General features: G+C 38.1%; 1 protein-coding gene across 2 annotated transcripts in view; it reads left to right on the top strand.

Annotated features, from left to right (window-relative positions):
* ATP10D (ATPase phospholipid transporting 10D (putative)) overlaps positions 1-13,361 on the top strand; it is a 110,072-nt gene that overhangs the window by 55,779 nt on the left and 40,932 nt on the right. For both annotated transcript variants that reach the window (XR_011502242.1, XM_014857130.3), the window contains exons 6-10: positions 1,189-1,295; positions 1,579-1,710; positions 2,129-2,256; positions 2,373-2,625; positions 12,221-12,459. Coding sequence is in view for 1 of the 2 variants with exons in the window: in XM_014857130.3 (XP_014712616.3) it covers positions 1,189-1,295; positions 1,579-1,710; positions 2,129-2,256; positions 2,373-2,625; positions 12,221-12,459 (859 nt within the window). In the remaining variant the exon portion in view is untranslated. The remainder of the gene's footprint in view (positions 1-1,188; positions 1,296-1,578; positions 1,711-2,128; positions 2,257-2,372; positions 2,626-12,220; positions 12,460-13,361) is intronic.

Raw genomic sequence — 13,361 nt, 5'->3', positions numbered from 1 at the left:
TTCACTGTAAATACTTCACTTTGAATATGTTGCAGAAAAGGACTTTTTAAAAAACCATAGTCATAACATCATCACATCTAATTAAGAACTATTTCTTGATATCATCTAATACCTAGTTTTTGTTCAGAATTCTCCAATTATCTCAAAAAGAAATTTTATAGTCAAATTTACTCTACCAGGCTCAAAACAAGGTCTACACATTGCATTTGGTTGATATGTCTCTAAATTTCCCCTCCCAAGAAACTGGATTATTTAGCTTGTAGAATTTATCAGGTTCTAGACTTAGCTGTTTGCATCCCTCCTGTGTCAAGTCCTCCTCCCCTCCATTTGCCTCCATGCCGTTCATTTGTTGAATAAACCAGGTGACTTTGCCTGTAGAGTTTACTACATTTTAGATTTAGCCGACTGCATTCTTGCGGTGGTGATTGCCATGTTTTTCTGGCCCTCTTATTTCCTGTAAATTTTCAAGGGGCACTTTCTGCACCTGATGAAAAAAATAGTTTCTCTTCCTAGAATATGACAAACGTATACATATGTACGTACGTACACACTCACACAGGAAATATTGCATACAATTTCAAAGACTTCACAGATCTGAAGCCACAGACCCAGGTTGATTCACCCTTATAGAGGCTTAATTAGGTTCCCATGGAGATATGCACTTTCGATCCCATAGCATCTGGAGGACTGTGATGTCCCCTTGTCCCATTGGTAGTTCTGTTAAGATTGGTGTTGTCAGCTTTATCCTTTCATTATAAAGTTCCCCATCAGCCTTTCATGTAATGATTTTAGCAGCCCCTGATTATCATTGCCTAGAATGATCCTTGATTTCATCTGGATTGAAAATGGTAACTTTCTAATTCTATCAAGAACTTTTCCCTCATCGCTTCAAAATACAGTTTGTACTACGGAAGCAGTTTCCTTATTTGAAATATTTTTGAGTTTTTGTAGTATTAGAAGTTGAGAAACAATGAATAATAGAAAACAATGGTAGTTAGAAACTTACTGCCTCTTTTTCCCAGCAAAGCAAGTAACTGAAATAAAAGCAAATGGGCCAGAGATTTGAAACCTTTCCTGTGAACTGCCTGACTTAGTACTCCAATCAAGAACCTCGAGAACCATGATTTTTATTTTTACATCCTCACTTTTGCCATCTAAAAATGAATCTATGTGCTGTCTTTCATATAGAGAACATTCCAACAGAGAACGCGTGGGTCTCAGTAAAGAAAATTTACTACTTAGAGGATGCACCATTAGAAACACAGAGGCTGTTGTGGGCATTGTGGTTTATGCAGGTTAGTTACAATTCTGATTTTTCACCATTGTCTCCTCTCTGTTTTTCTACAAGTTAGCATTTTCCATTTCCTCAAAATGTAATCTGCAAAAGCAGAAAGGAAACTTTGTCTCAATAAACTTAATCATTGGTCTCTTTTTCTAAATGGAACACAAAAGGAAGCATTCAAAATATAGTATGTAACTACTTTTTATTAAATTGTCTGCCAGAGAGATTTTAAGTAAGATATTTGCTACCTGGCTTTAATTTACACATTTTTCTGACATGTTGTATTACCTTTGTAGGCCATGAAACCAAAGCAATGCTGAACAACAGCGGTCCAAGATATAAACGCAGCAAATTAGAAAGAAGAGCAAATACAGATGTCCTCTGGTGTGTCCTGCTTTTGGTTATAATGTGTTTAACTGGTGCATTGGGTAGGTAAAATTTGATTCTTTGCTGTCATCTTCTCAGCAAGATATTCATTTAAAAGAATTTTATTTTCAAAATATTTATGAATGTTTGACTTTTGTAAGGGCGGTTTTCTTTGCCAATCATTGTTTTCCTCACATCTTTATCGCTCTCATTCTCTGACCTGAAAAGCATTAATGTTGATTATATCCAGTTACACATGGCCACAGTACTAAAAAGAACTGGAAAGAGATTTAGAGAGCGAGAGAGAGAGGCAGAGACAGAAGAATGTGTAGCCTTTTGAATTTGAATGTTTACAAAAACAAACAATTGGTGTTCAACCAAAATAAATACTCTCATCCATCTTTCTTTAGGAATGAAGTTTTATATTTGCATAATATATATGTAGCATCCTTTTGATGTCTGTGTGGTTTTTTTTGAAAGGTCATGGAATCTGGTTGAGTAGATATGAAAACATACTCTTTTTTAATATCCCTGAGCCTGATGGACATGTCGTCGCACCACTCTTGGCAGGATTCTATATGTTTTGGACCATGATCATTTTGTTACAGGTAATTTCTACTGAGTTCATCAAAGAATTTTGAGATCTTTGTTACCTGTCTATCTATATTCAGTTTCTCATGTTTTCTTTTCCCCCTTCAATATTTTTTAAATTGGTTCTTCTTAGGTCTTGATTCCCATTTCACTCTATGTTTCCATCGAAATTGTGAAGCTTGGACAAATATATTTCATTCAAAGTGATGTGGATTTCTACAATGAGAAAATGGACTCCACTGTTCAGTGCCGAGCCCTAAACATTACTGAGGACCTTGGACAGATTCAGTACCTCTTTTCTGATAAGACAGGAACCCTCACTGAGAATAAGATGGTTTTTCGAAGATGTAGTGTGGCAGGCTATGATTACTGCCATGAAGAAAATGGTGAGTACTAAGCTTCTATGAAAACTAACCTTAAGACTGGTCATTTTTTCACCCACGTAAAGGTTTGATAATTCTGGCGTGGAAGTTCTCTATTTAGGCGTTGGATACTTAACTCATCCAGATGGGCATTAAGCTTCATTGTTGTCCCTTCAGACTTAGTAGGTCAAAGTCAGGGAGTCTACTGCCATGGTTTCTTTAAAAGGAAAGTAAATTATCGGTAGTGGTAGAAGGCTAGGGGTTGGGTATGGTGACACTGATATTGCATTATAGATACTTCTGAGAATCTAATGAAACTGTGGACCATCTCCTTAAAAAATATTTTGAGAATAATTCCAAAGGGACTACAGCCTCCCCTAACCCCATCATTCAGCCCATAGGTACCCACTGATTCTTGTTTAAGAATACTTAGTTTAAGACTAAATAAGATGAACTGAACGTCTAAGGCTAAGGAAGGAAATAAGTAAATTTCAAGTTTTCTTTAAAGAATTGAACTTTATTTTGTTACTTATAAAAGTAATATATACTTCTATGAAAATAATTCTGAGAAGTGGCCAAAACAAATTAAAAGCCCTACTCTCTAGAGGTTAACCACCATTAACAATTTGATGAATATATAATCATTCCTTTATGTACATTCCTCTATAGGTGAACATAGATACTTACACATTTTTCCTTTTGTAGTTAGAACATGTTATATTGTTTTGCACTGTGCTTATTTTATCCAACAATATCTCATGGACTTTTTCCCATAACTTAACATTTAAGTGCATAGTATTACATTATATGTGGTCAAGCTTAGTTTGCTATTATCACAGTGCTTGCAATTAATGTCACTTATTCATTCAACAAATATTTTGTGAGCTCCTAATATGTGGCATGAGTCCTAATCTCATGTAGTTTAGAGTTTAAGGTGAGGAGATAGACAAGATTAAGAATTATGATATGTTAATGCACAACCGGAAGGACCTACAACTAGAATATACAACTATGTACTGGGGGACTTTGGGGAGAAGAAGAAGAAGAAGAAAAAGAAAAAAGATTGGCAACAGATGTTAGCTCAGGTGCCAATCTTTAAGAAAAAAAGAGAATTATGACATGTAAAATAAAAAATTCATCATGCAATATGCATTTTTGTACATGTATATTTGTACAATTATTTTTATAAGATACATTTCCGGAAGTGGTATTACTGGATCCAGAGGTATGTGCATATAAAATTGTATAGGTCCTACAAAATTCACCTCTAAAATATCGTGCTAATTTACATTCCCATAACCCAGAAAAATAATACCTGTTTTTCATGGCCAGTCGTAATGGAATGAAGTTATTCTTTTTAATCTATGTGATTTTTGTAGATGCTGTTAGCACTTCATTATTTTAATTTGTTTCCAATTAGTAAAGAGATGTTTAACGTTTTATGTATTTCATCTGCCATTTGAATTTCCCCAGTAAAGTGATCTTATCCTTTTCCTATTTTATAAATGAGTTTTTTGTTTTTTGTAGTCTGTAGCAGGGGGGTGTTATTTATTAAGGCAAAGTTGATACTCACATTGTACGCCCCAGTCTGGGTTGTCTGTGGCCAGCGTCCATTTTCATATGTGCACTTGGCTTGAACGAGTGCTTACATAATTTGAATATCAATCCTGATTTTATCCTTTTCTTCTATATGTGGGAAATATTTTGCTAGTTCATCATTTATCAGTGTATTAGTTCTCTATTGCTGCATGGCAAACTACCACCAACGTCGTGGCTTCAAACAACACAAATATACCATCTCACGGCTTCAGTGGGTGCAGGAGAGCTGCGTCCTCTCTCAGGGTCTCTCACCAGGCTGAAGCCTAGGTGTCAGTTGAGACTGTGATCTTTTTTTTTTCTTCTCCCCAAAGCCCCCCAGAATATAGTTGTATATTGTAGATGTGGGTGCCTCTGGCTGTGCTATGTGGGATGTCGCCTCAGCCTGGCCCAATGAGCAGTGCCGTGTCTGCGGCCGGGATCTGAACCAGCAAAACCCCGTGCCGCCGAAGCAGAGCATGCGAACTTAACCACTTGGCCATGGGGCCAGTCCCAAGACTGTGATCTTACCTGAGGCTCGGGAAGCTCTTTTTAGCCCACTGGTTTTTGGCAGAATTCTGAGTCTTGAGGTTATACGGCTGAGGTCCTGCTTTCTTGCTGGCTCTTGGCCTGGGACCATTTTGACCTCCTAGAGGTGGCCTGCCACAGCATGGCCCCTTGCTTCGTCAACACCAGCAGCAGAATCTCTAACTTTGATTCTCTGTGACTTGAGGAAGTCCTGACCCCTCTTTTAATGGGCTTACCTGATGAGATCAGATCCACCTAGGATAGTGTTCCTTTAGATTAACTCAAATTCAGCTGATTAGGGACTTGATCACGTCTGCAAAATCCCTCCACCTTTGAGACGTAACGAATTTACTCACAGAAGTGGAATCTCGTCATATTCACAAGGTGTGTGCACCAGGGGGCAGGAATCCTGGGGCCCATCTTAGAGTTCTGCCTACCAGTCTCTTAACTTTGCTAGGCTGTCTCTTCTTGTCAGAAGTTTTATATCTTTATTAAATAAGTTTTGTCAATTATTATGAATATTAGTAAGATTATGAGTATTATGATTTCTACAGTAATGTTCAACTTAGACATCCCATCCTGCCCAAAATTTTAAAAAATATATTATATTTTATCCTAGGTATATATATATATTTTTAAGCCAGCTTTGTTGTTACCTGTCAGTTTGAAAGAGAAAATGTTGTGTATTTATCACGTAATCACTATTTAAATGTAAAAAATAGCTACTCATATTGGAGATGATGATTCTCTGCCTTGTTTCATCTTCTTTATTGTATTTTTATTACAAAAGCAATATTATACAAAATTCAGATAAGCCAAAAGAGGAAAATTTAAAAGCCACCAATAACCCCCACCAGAGTGGACCACTGTTAACATTTTAGTGCATTTCATTTGAAATGTACACATTTATGTGTTTTTCAAATGAAAGTGGCACTACAGTGTACTTTTACTTTTATCCCCATTTTCTTAAGACTTCATCATGACCACCTTTCCATTCTCTCCTTATTGCTCTAGTAATTACACTGTATTACATTGTAATAATTAACAAAATTTATGTGACTAGTCCACCGTTGGTTTAGGCTGTCAGCAGTCATTTGCTGTGGCAAAGAATGCTGCAGTGAACATCACTGTAGCTAGACTTTTACATCCATTTGTGAGATTAGTGTTTTCCAAAATTCTTTGACTATAATCCCTATTTTCGAGAAGTATCTTATAGCAGTAATGTTTCACAAAACATACAGCAGAAAGCGCTGCATTATTTTTGTATTTGTAGCATTTTAGAGGGTTAATACCAGCCCTCTCCCACCCCAGTCCCTGAGCGTGCACGCTCCCGCCCCATGAGTACTTCTCTTCTGTGGCCCCTCATGCAGGGAAGATACCAAGTGACCGAGCACCAAATGCTATCCTGACTGAAGTTTGGTTGATAAGACACCCGTCTGTGAACCATGGAGTGTTGCACTACTTCTAGAAGGTGCTGACTTTGCCCGTGAACACTTCTCTACCATTGATATATTTAGAGCCTCCTGAGAGAGAAAGTGTTGAGTATTCATCACATAATCACAATGCAAATGTGAAAAATAGCTGGTCATTAGTAATGGTTTAAAAACAAGCACATGTGTACACACACACACACACTTTCTCCCTCTGAATGCTGAAGAGGGTAATGGTAGGGACTAATTCTCCCCAGAGCTTAACTCTGAGACATAGCAATTTTCACTGAAATGAAAACTCATTAACCCTTCAAGATTTTCTGGCAAAGCATTGCCTGGGAGATACTTCCATGAAGAATATTGCTGCTAGGAAATACCCCCTTGCACATATGCAATCGAACTAATAAACACATCTGACGATACCATTTTATGTTTTAAAATCTTGCAGCTTAGAAATTTGGTGCATGGACAAGCAGCATCGGCAACACTTGGGCATGTGTTAGAAACATGGTATCTCAGGCCCCTCTTTAAAACTTCAGTTAAAATCGTTATTTAATAATATCCCCAAGTGATTTATATGCATTTAAAAAATTTTTTAACTCTCCTTCAAAAGATTACTGAAAGAGAATGCCTTTTTTAATAATAAACTTTTTAGCTGAGAATAATGAATAGTTTTAGATTTACAGAAAACTTAAAAAGATATTATTGAGGGTTCTATTGTGCCCCTCCACTCAGTTTCCCCAGTTAGCATCTTACATTAGTCTTATGATAAATTTGTCATAAGAATGAACCAATATTTATATGTCATTATTAACTGAAATCCATACTTTATTCAGATTCCCTTAGTTTTTACCTAGTGTCCCTTTTCTGTCCCAGGATCTCATCTAGGAGAGCACATAACACTTGTCATCATTTAAACTCCTCTAGACTTGACAGTTTCTCAGACTTTCCATTTTGGATGAACTTAAGAGTTCTGACGGGTACTCTTGAAGGATTTTGTAGAATGTCCTTCAATTTGGGTTTCTCTGGAGAGTGCCTTTATGATGCACAGTTTGTGAATCTGATGTACATGGTAGCAGCATTTAGTAGTTTCCCAAAACAGAGATTTTGGAATCAGGCCTCCTGAGTCTGATTCCCTTCTTCACAGCCTACAAGCTGTGTGACCCTGGGAAAGTTATCTAATTTCTCTGGGCCTCAACAAAAAGGATCAATAATGGTATCTACTTCATTGGGTGTTAAGAGGATAAGAGAAGATAATTCATGAAAAGACTCTTACAGCATGGCACACAATAAATTCTTTATAAGTGTTAGCTGCTATTATTGTTGTCAAAATAAGAAATAAGCTTGTCTTTTGAGGAGCTCATGGTGCAATGTGGGAGACAGACATGGAAACATAAAAATACCTTGTTAAGTGTCATAAGATTAAAGTTGGTGTTCTTGTTCCATATTGTTTGATTTTCAGGCAGTCAGTTTCAGAGGTAGATTTTTGTACCAATTGAAGTTTGGGGCCTTGAGGGATAATAGACAAGAAATTCTTGGAATGTTGGAAATGTATGGGGAATTAGCTTAGAATGAAAGGTTAGTGTGTCAGGGATTTGTGGATGATACAGCTGGAAGAAGCTCAGCTGAGTGTGCTGTTTACAAGCAGGTGAAAGTGGAACATTGGAAATGGTTAGGGTATTAGTTCATAGCAAAATGTTGGATGGAAGGTATGTGGATGGTACAGTGGAAAGAAGTTCATCTGACTGTGCTGTGCTGTTCACCCCTGTTTGCAGCCCTTTGGCGAGTACATTGAAAAGTGTGATAAACTTTTGTTCCATAGTCTCATGCTCACTTCTTCCGTATACAAATAAACGTAAGTAGTAGACTATGGACAGGTTACTGGATATTTGAAGAGCGGAATCAGAAGAGAAGACAGATTAGAGATTAAATAAGAAAGAGAAACAAAGTAGTAAACCTAGTACCTAACCCAGGATTTACCTTGAGACAAAGGACTTTGTATGTTTTCTCTTATGAGTCATAGGGCAAGAATTCCTGCCCCTCTTTGAGGCATTCCTGGAACTAATGAGAACCTACTTTCAGAGACATAGGAAAAGTCTTCATGATCATTTGGGTAGATGTTGTTTACCAATATGATAATAAGCCCTTGCTTCTCATACCCAATTTTTGAAAAATTTTTACTGAGTCTAGAAGTATTGCTTCAGTAGCTTTGTTTTCTGAATCACATTGTAACTTTACTAGTCTGTTTACTTCTCATAGCTTTCCACAAAATGATTACAAATTACTCTATGAATTTTTACTCTACTCTTGGAGTTCTGCTTACCCAGCAAGTTTGTCCTACAGTAATAGCTGAGCTCTCTGGCATTGTACAAATTACACAGTTGCATGATGACTACTTTCCCTAATGATGGCTAGAGGAAATTCCTCAAGTATAGCCTCCATGTTTAAATATGTTTTATAATACTCTACTTATTTTTAAAATGGTGTCACATCATCAATAAATTTCTATAGCTACACAAAGACTTATCAACCTCAGCATTATTGACTTTTGGGGGTCGATTACTCTTTGCTGTGGGGGATGTCACATGCATTATAAGATGTTTAGGAGCATCCTTGGCCTCTGCCCACTGAACACTGGTAGCACTGCTCCCCCAGTTGTAATGACCAAAAGCATATATACACATTGCCAAATGTTCACTAGGGGACAAATTCACCCCTTGTTGAGAATCTCTGAGCTAACCTGTCGTATATAAGTAACCGCTAAGGAGATATAATGTAGTGGATACATGTACTGTCTTTTCAGTCAGAAAAACCTAAATTCAGGTCCCAACTCTACTCACAACTAGCTGTTTAAGCATGGTCAAAGTACTTATTCTCTCTGGATCTTAGTCTCCTCAGCTGCAAAGTGGAGCAGTGATAGTTCCTACCTGATAGCATTATTTTTAAGGTGAAAAGGGAATATATAGATAGAGATGTTTATTGAAAGGCCCTAACCAAGTGCTTGATAAAAAGGAGGTACTCAATAACTAAGTCACTACCATACAGCTTTCCCTTGATGCTAGAGATGTTTCATTCCTATGTCTATTCATACATTCATTTACTAAATATTTATTTATTTAAACTACAAAACATGGGCTCATGGAAATCAAGCAGGGGAAGATTGACTATGTAAAATTATAAGGAATAATATATGTTAACAGATATGGCGATATTTTGAAACAATATAACATGAGGACTCAGAGCACTGGCTGTGGAGCTTATAGAACTGGATGTGAGACCAATGTGTATCACTTTGTGAGATGGGGAAGATTACTTAGTTTTGATGTCTTTATTTCTAAAATGGAGGTATTAGTAGTGTCTACCTCAGCAGGTTATGGTGATGAAATGGGACAAATGCCTGGCATGTAGTAACACTGAGCACATGGTAGCTCTAAAGGCCCAGTGAGTGAGAGCCAGTACAGTTACAGAGGTCATCAGTGAGGAACTGGCATTTGAACCAAGCCTTTTGAAATGTTCAAGATTTATTGAAGTGGAAAGGAAAAGAATGGATATTCTGAGCAAAGGCACAGCTGAGAAGGGAGAACTTCGGAATGTTTGGAATGCTATAAGTGGATGGGTTTTTGAAGCTGAAAGGTGCTACAGGGAAACATTCTATATCTTTTAGGCAGAGAATATGATGAAACTTGCAGAACTGCAGAACTGGAGAGGATCTTGAAGTCATTGAATCCAAATTGTCCATTCTGCCAATAAGAAAACAGAGGCCCAGAAAGAGCAAGTGATTTGCTGAAAGCCACTTATTCTTTGGAAGAGTTGGGTTCTAGAACCCAGGATCACCACATTGCCTCTTAGCCTCTCCTTGTCCTGAAAAACTAGTCAGAAACTATTAAAATAAATAGGATATGCAAATAGTCTTTATTTTATAAATTAACTTGCCACAAGCCTTACTTTATTCAGTAGCTAGACTTGGCCTGAATACAGACAACTAGCAATCCAACAAACACATATGTATTGATTGTCTGCTCTATATGCCAGACACTGAACATAATGATAAACAAGACAGACAAGGCTCCTGCTCTCACTTCTATTGGAGAAAATAGTCACAAATAAATTAATTTTTAAGTCAAGAGAAATATTAAACAATGAAAAGTGCTTTGCAGAGAATTAAAATGGGGTGATATGATATACAATGATTGGAAGGCAGCTTTGGATTGGATAGTTGAGCAAGGCCTCTCAAAGGGGGACATTAGAGCCTAGGTCTGAATAACATAATCTTGAAGTTCAGGGGCAAAAACCTTGCAATTAGAGGGAGCAGCTAGTATAGAGGCCCTCAGGCTGAAATGAGCTTGGTAATTTTCAAAGTAAAGAAAGAAGACCAATGAGGCTAGATTTTAGTGGAAGTCTGGAAGAAGGATGGGCAAGAAAGTTAGAAAGGTCAGCAGAAATCAGATCCTTTTGAGTTATATAAGCCAAGATTAAGAGTTCAGATTTTATTCTAAGTGAATTGTGAAGCCACTGGAGAGTTTTATGCAAGAGTGATCTGATCTGCTTTATCTTTTAAGAAGATCACTCTAGCTACTGTTTGAGGAATGGATTGCAGAGGGGCAAGGAGATCAGTTATGAGGCCATTGCACTGGTCCAGTTGAGCGATGATGGTGCCTTGCACTAAGGTAATGGAGGTAGAGAGAAGTTGAGATACTTGGGATATATTTTGGATGAATAATGGACAGCTGTTGGTGACGATCTGGATATGGGGGCTGGGGAAGAAGAGAGGAATCAAGGAGAATCCTAGATTTTTGGAATAAGTAACTAGATAGATAGTTAGGTGCCATTTTCAAAGATGGGGAAAGCCAGAAAAAGAGTAAGTTTGAGAGGGAAGAGGAGGAGAATTCTATTTTGACCATGTCAAATGTAAGTTATCTATTATTTATTTACACGAGTATTTATTGAGTTTCTATCAACCACTGCTTTAGGCTCTGGGAATATCATATTACAAAACAGACGAAATTCTCTGTACTTTTGGAGTTTATATTCTACTGGATGATTCAAAAAATAAAAACAAATAACATATATAGTGTATAGATGGTGGTAAGTCCTGGGATAGGATTTATAATAAATAATGTGGCTAGATCTGGGAAGTCTTCACTGCCAAGGGGTCATGATAAGAGACTTGAGGGAGGTGAGGGGGTGAGCCTTGCAGATATCTGCTTGAAGAGCCTCCTAGACATCCAGCTGGAAGTGTCAAGTGGAGAGTTGGATATATGATTCTGGATTCCAGTCAGAGGTTGGAGGTGAAGGTATAGATTTGGAGTTCTTGTGCACAGAGATGATATTTCAAAGATGGGACAGATGACATCACCAACGAAGAGTATATAGGTGGAGAAGGAAAGGAGCTCCTGCAGCAACCCAATATTTGAGGGCTGAGGAGAAGAGAAGACAGCAGGAGAAATTAAGAAGGAACAGCCATTGAAGTAAGAGGAAAAACAGGTACCCATGGTGTCACAGAAACCAAATAGCTATTTGGTCAACCCTGAAGTTGAATTCAAAGAGAGAATGGTCAGCTGTGTTAGATATTGCTAAGAGTTCAAATAAGATATGGACAGATGCGACCATTAGATTTGGTAGCATGGAGATCATTGGTGACCTTGACAAGGGCAATGTCAATGGAAAAAAAGGGACATAAAGTCATGAGATTGGTTGAGGAGAGATTGGTATAAGTGAAAGAGAGGAGAGCTGGAAGGGTGAAGTCCTTGAGAAGGCCAGAGGAGTGGGATGCAGATGACAAGTGCAGGGTTTGGCATTTAAAACGTTATCCATAGTAGTACGAGGGAAGACGGAGAGTTTGGATACAGATGGAGATAGGTTGGTAGATTTGATGATGGGAAAAGGAGGGAGTTCTTATCTGATTGCTTCTACTTTTCTCAATGAGGTAAGTTCATTAACTAGGTGTATTGAGGGAGGGGAGTTCGGAGGCCAGGTTTGAAAAGGGAGGAGATGGTGTGTCATAGCTGTTTAAGTAAATGCCTGACATATTCAACTTGCAAGTGGTTCTTCTCAGGTAATGACCCAGTGTGATTTTTATCCCTCAGCCAAGAGGTTAGACTCCTATCAGGAGGCTGTCTCTGAAGATGACGATTTTGCAGACACTCTCAGCTGTTCTCTCAGCAATATGGCGAAACTGAGGGCCCCCAGCTGCAGGGCAGTTCATAATGGACCTTTGGGAAGGAAATCCTCGAATCATCTTGCTGGGAGCTGTTTCGTTCTAGGAAGTGGAGAAGGAGCCAGTGAAGTGCCTCACTCCAGACAGGCTGCTTTCAGTAGCCCCATTGTAAGTGTGAATGCATGACTTGACTTTGCGCATCCTTAATGAATGCTGAGAGAACATCCTCGCGATTATGACAGAGCCAAACGATGTTGTCTTTTCTACCTGAGAAGAGACTACGTAATTACAGTTCAGTGTGATTGCCACACATTATTAGAAGTATAAACAAACAATATCACAACTTCCTAATTTGGGGGATACTTCAGTGTTGAGATAGTATATCATTTCTGAAAAAACATATTTCTAATCAGGGCTGATCATGCCTGAGCCTGAAGAAGGCTGCCTTGGTTTAAGGATCGTGGCTCACTCTCAGAACCAGCAAAGCTTACCAGAGTTATGCCATAGACAGGTAAGTACGTATGTCTAAGTCATAGGGAAATTCAAAGGCCTTTTGGTACCCTCCAAGATCTTTTTATCTTTCTGTAATCTTGCCCCAAATCCCACCAAACCTGTATCTTCTTCCCCATTCCTAGTCCTCCGAATGGCATTTTCTGATATTTCCATTTCACAGCTCAACAAGGTATATGCTTGAGTCTGAGGGGCAAGTTTTGGGTACTTCTAGTTATACCCATTGAAAAATCCATTTTACTGCAGAAAAATATAGAAAACCATGTGGAAGATGGGAAAGAAGAAAGATTCTTGTATGAAAGAATTAGAAATCAAAAGTTTTGCTGTGCTTAAAATTACTCTATAAAATTTCCACTGCCTTTTTTGTCTTCCACATTCCATTAACTCTTGTGTTTTACCAAGGTGAGGGTTCCCCAGCCATAAGACTGGTAACTGGTTGGTGAACTGTCAAATAGGTGACATAACAGGAACGAATCAGCTTTGGGGAAACTTTGTGTTTCTACATTGAATTTATTGTATGATTTTCATAGTAGTGGCATGATCTATGAAGACCGCAGCAG

This window comes from Equus asinus, chromosome 3 (assembly GCF_041296235.1).
Source record: "Equus asinus isolate D_3611 breed Donkey chromosome 3, EquAss-T2T_v2, whole genome shotgun sequence".
Lineage (NCBI taxonomy): Eukaryota > Metazoa > Chordata > Mammalia > Perissodactyla > Equidae > Equus > Equus asinus.
The sequence above is the reverse complement of the archived record's forward strand: the minus strand, read 5'-3'. Positions and strand labels throughout refer to the sequence as shown.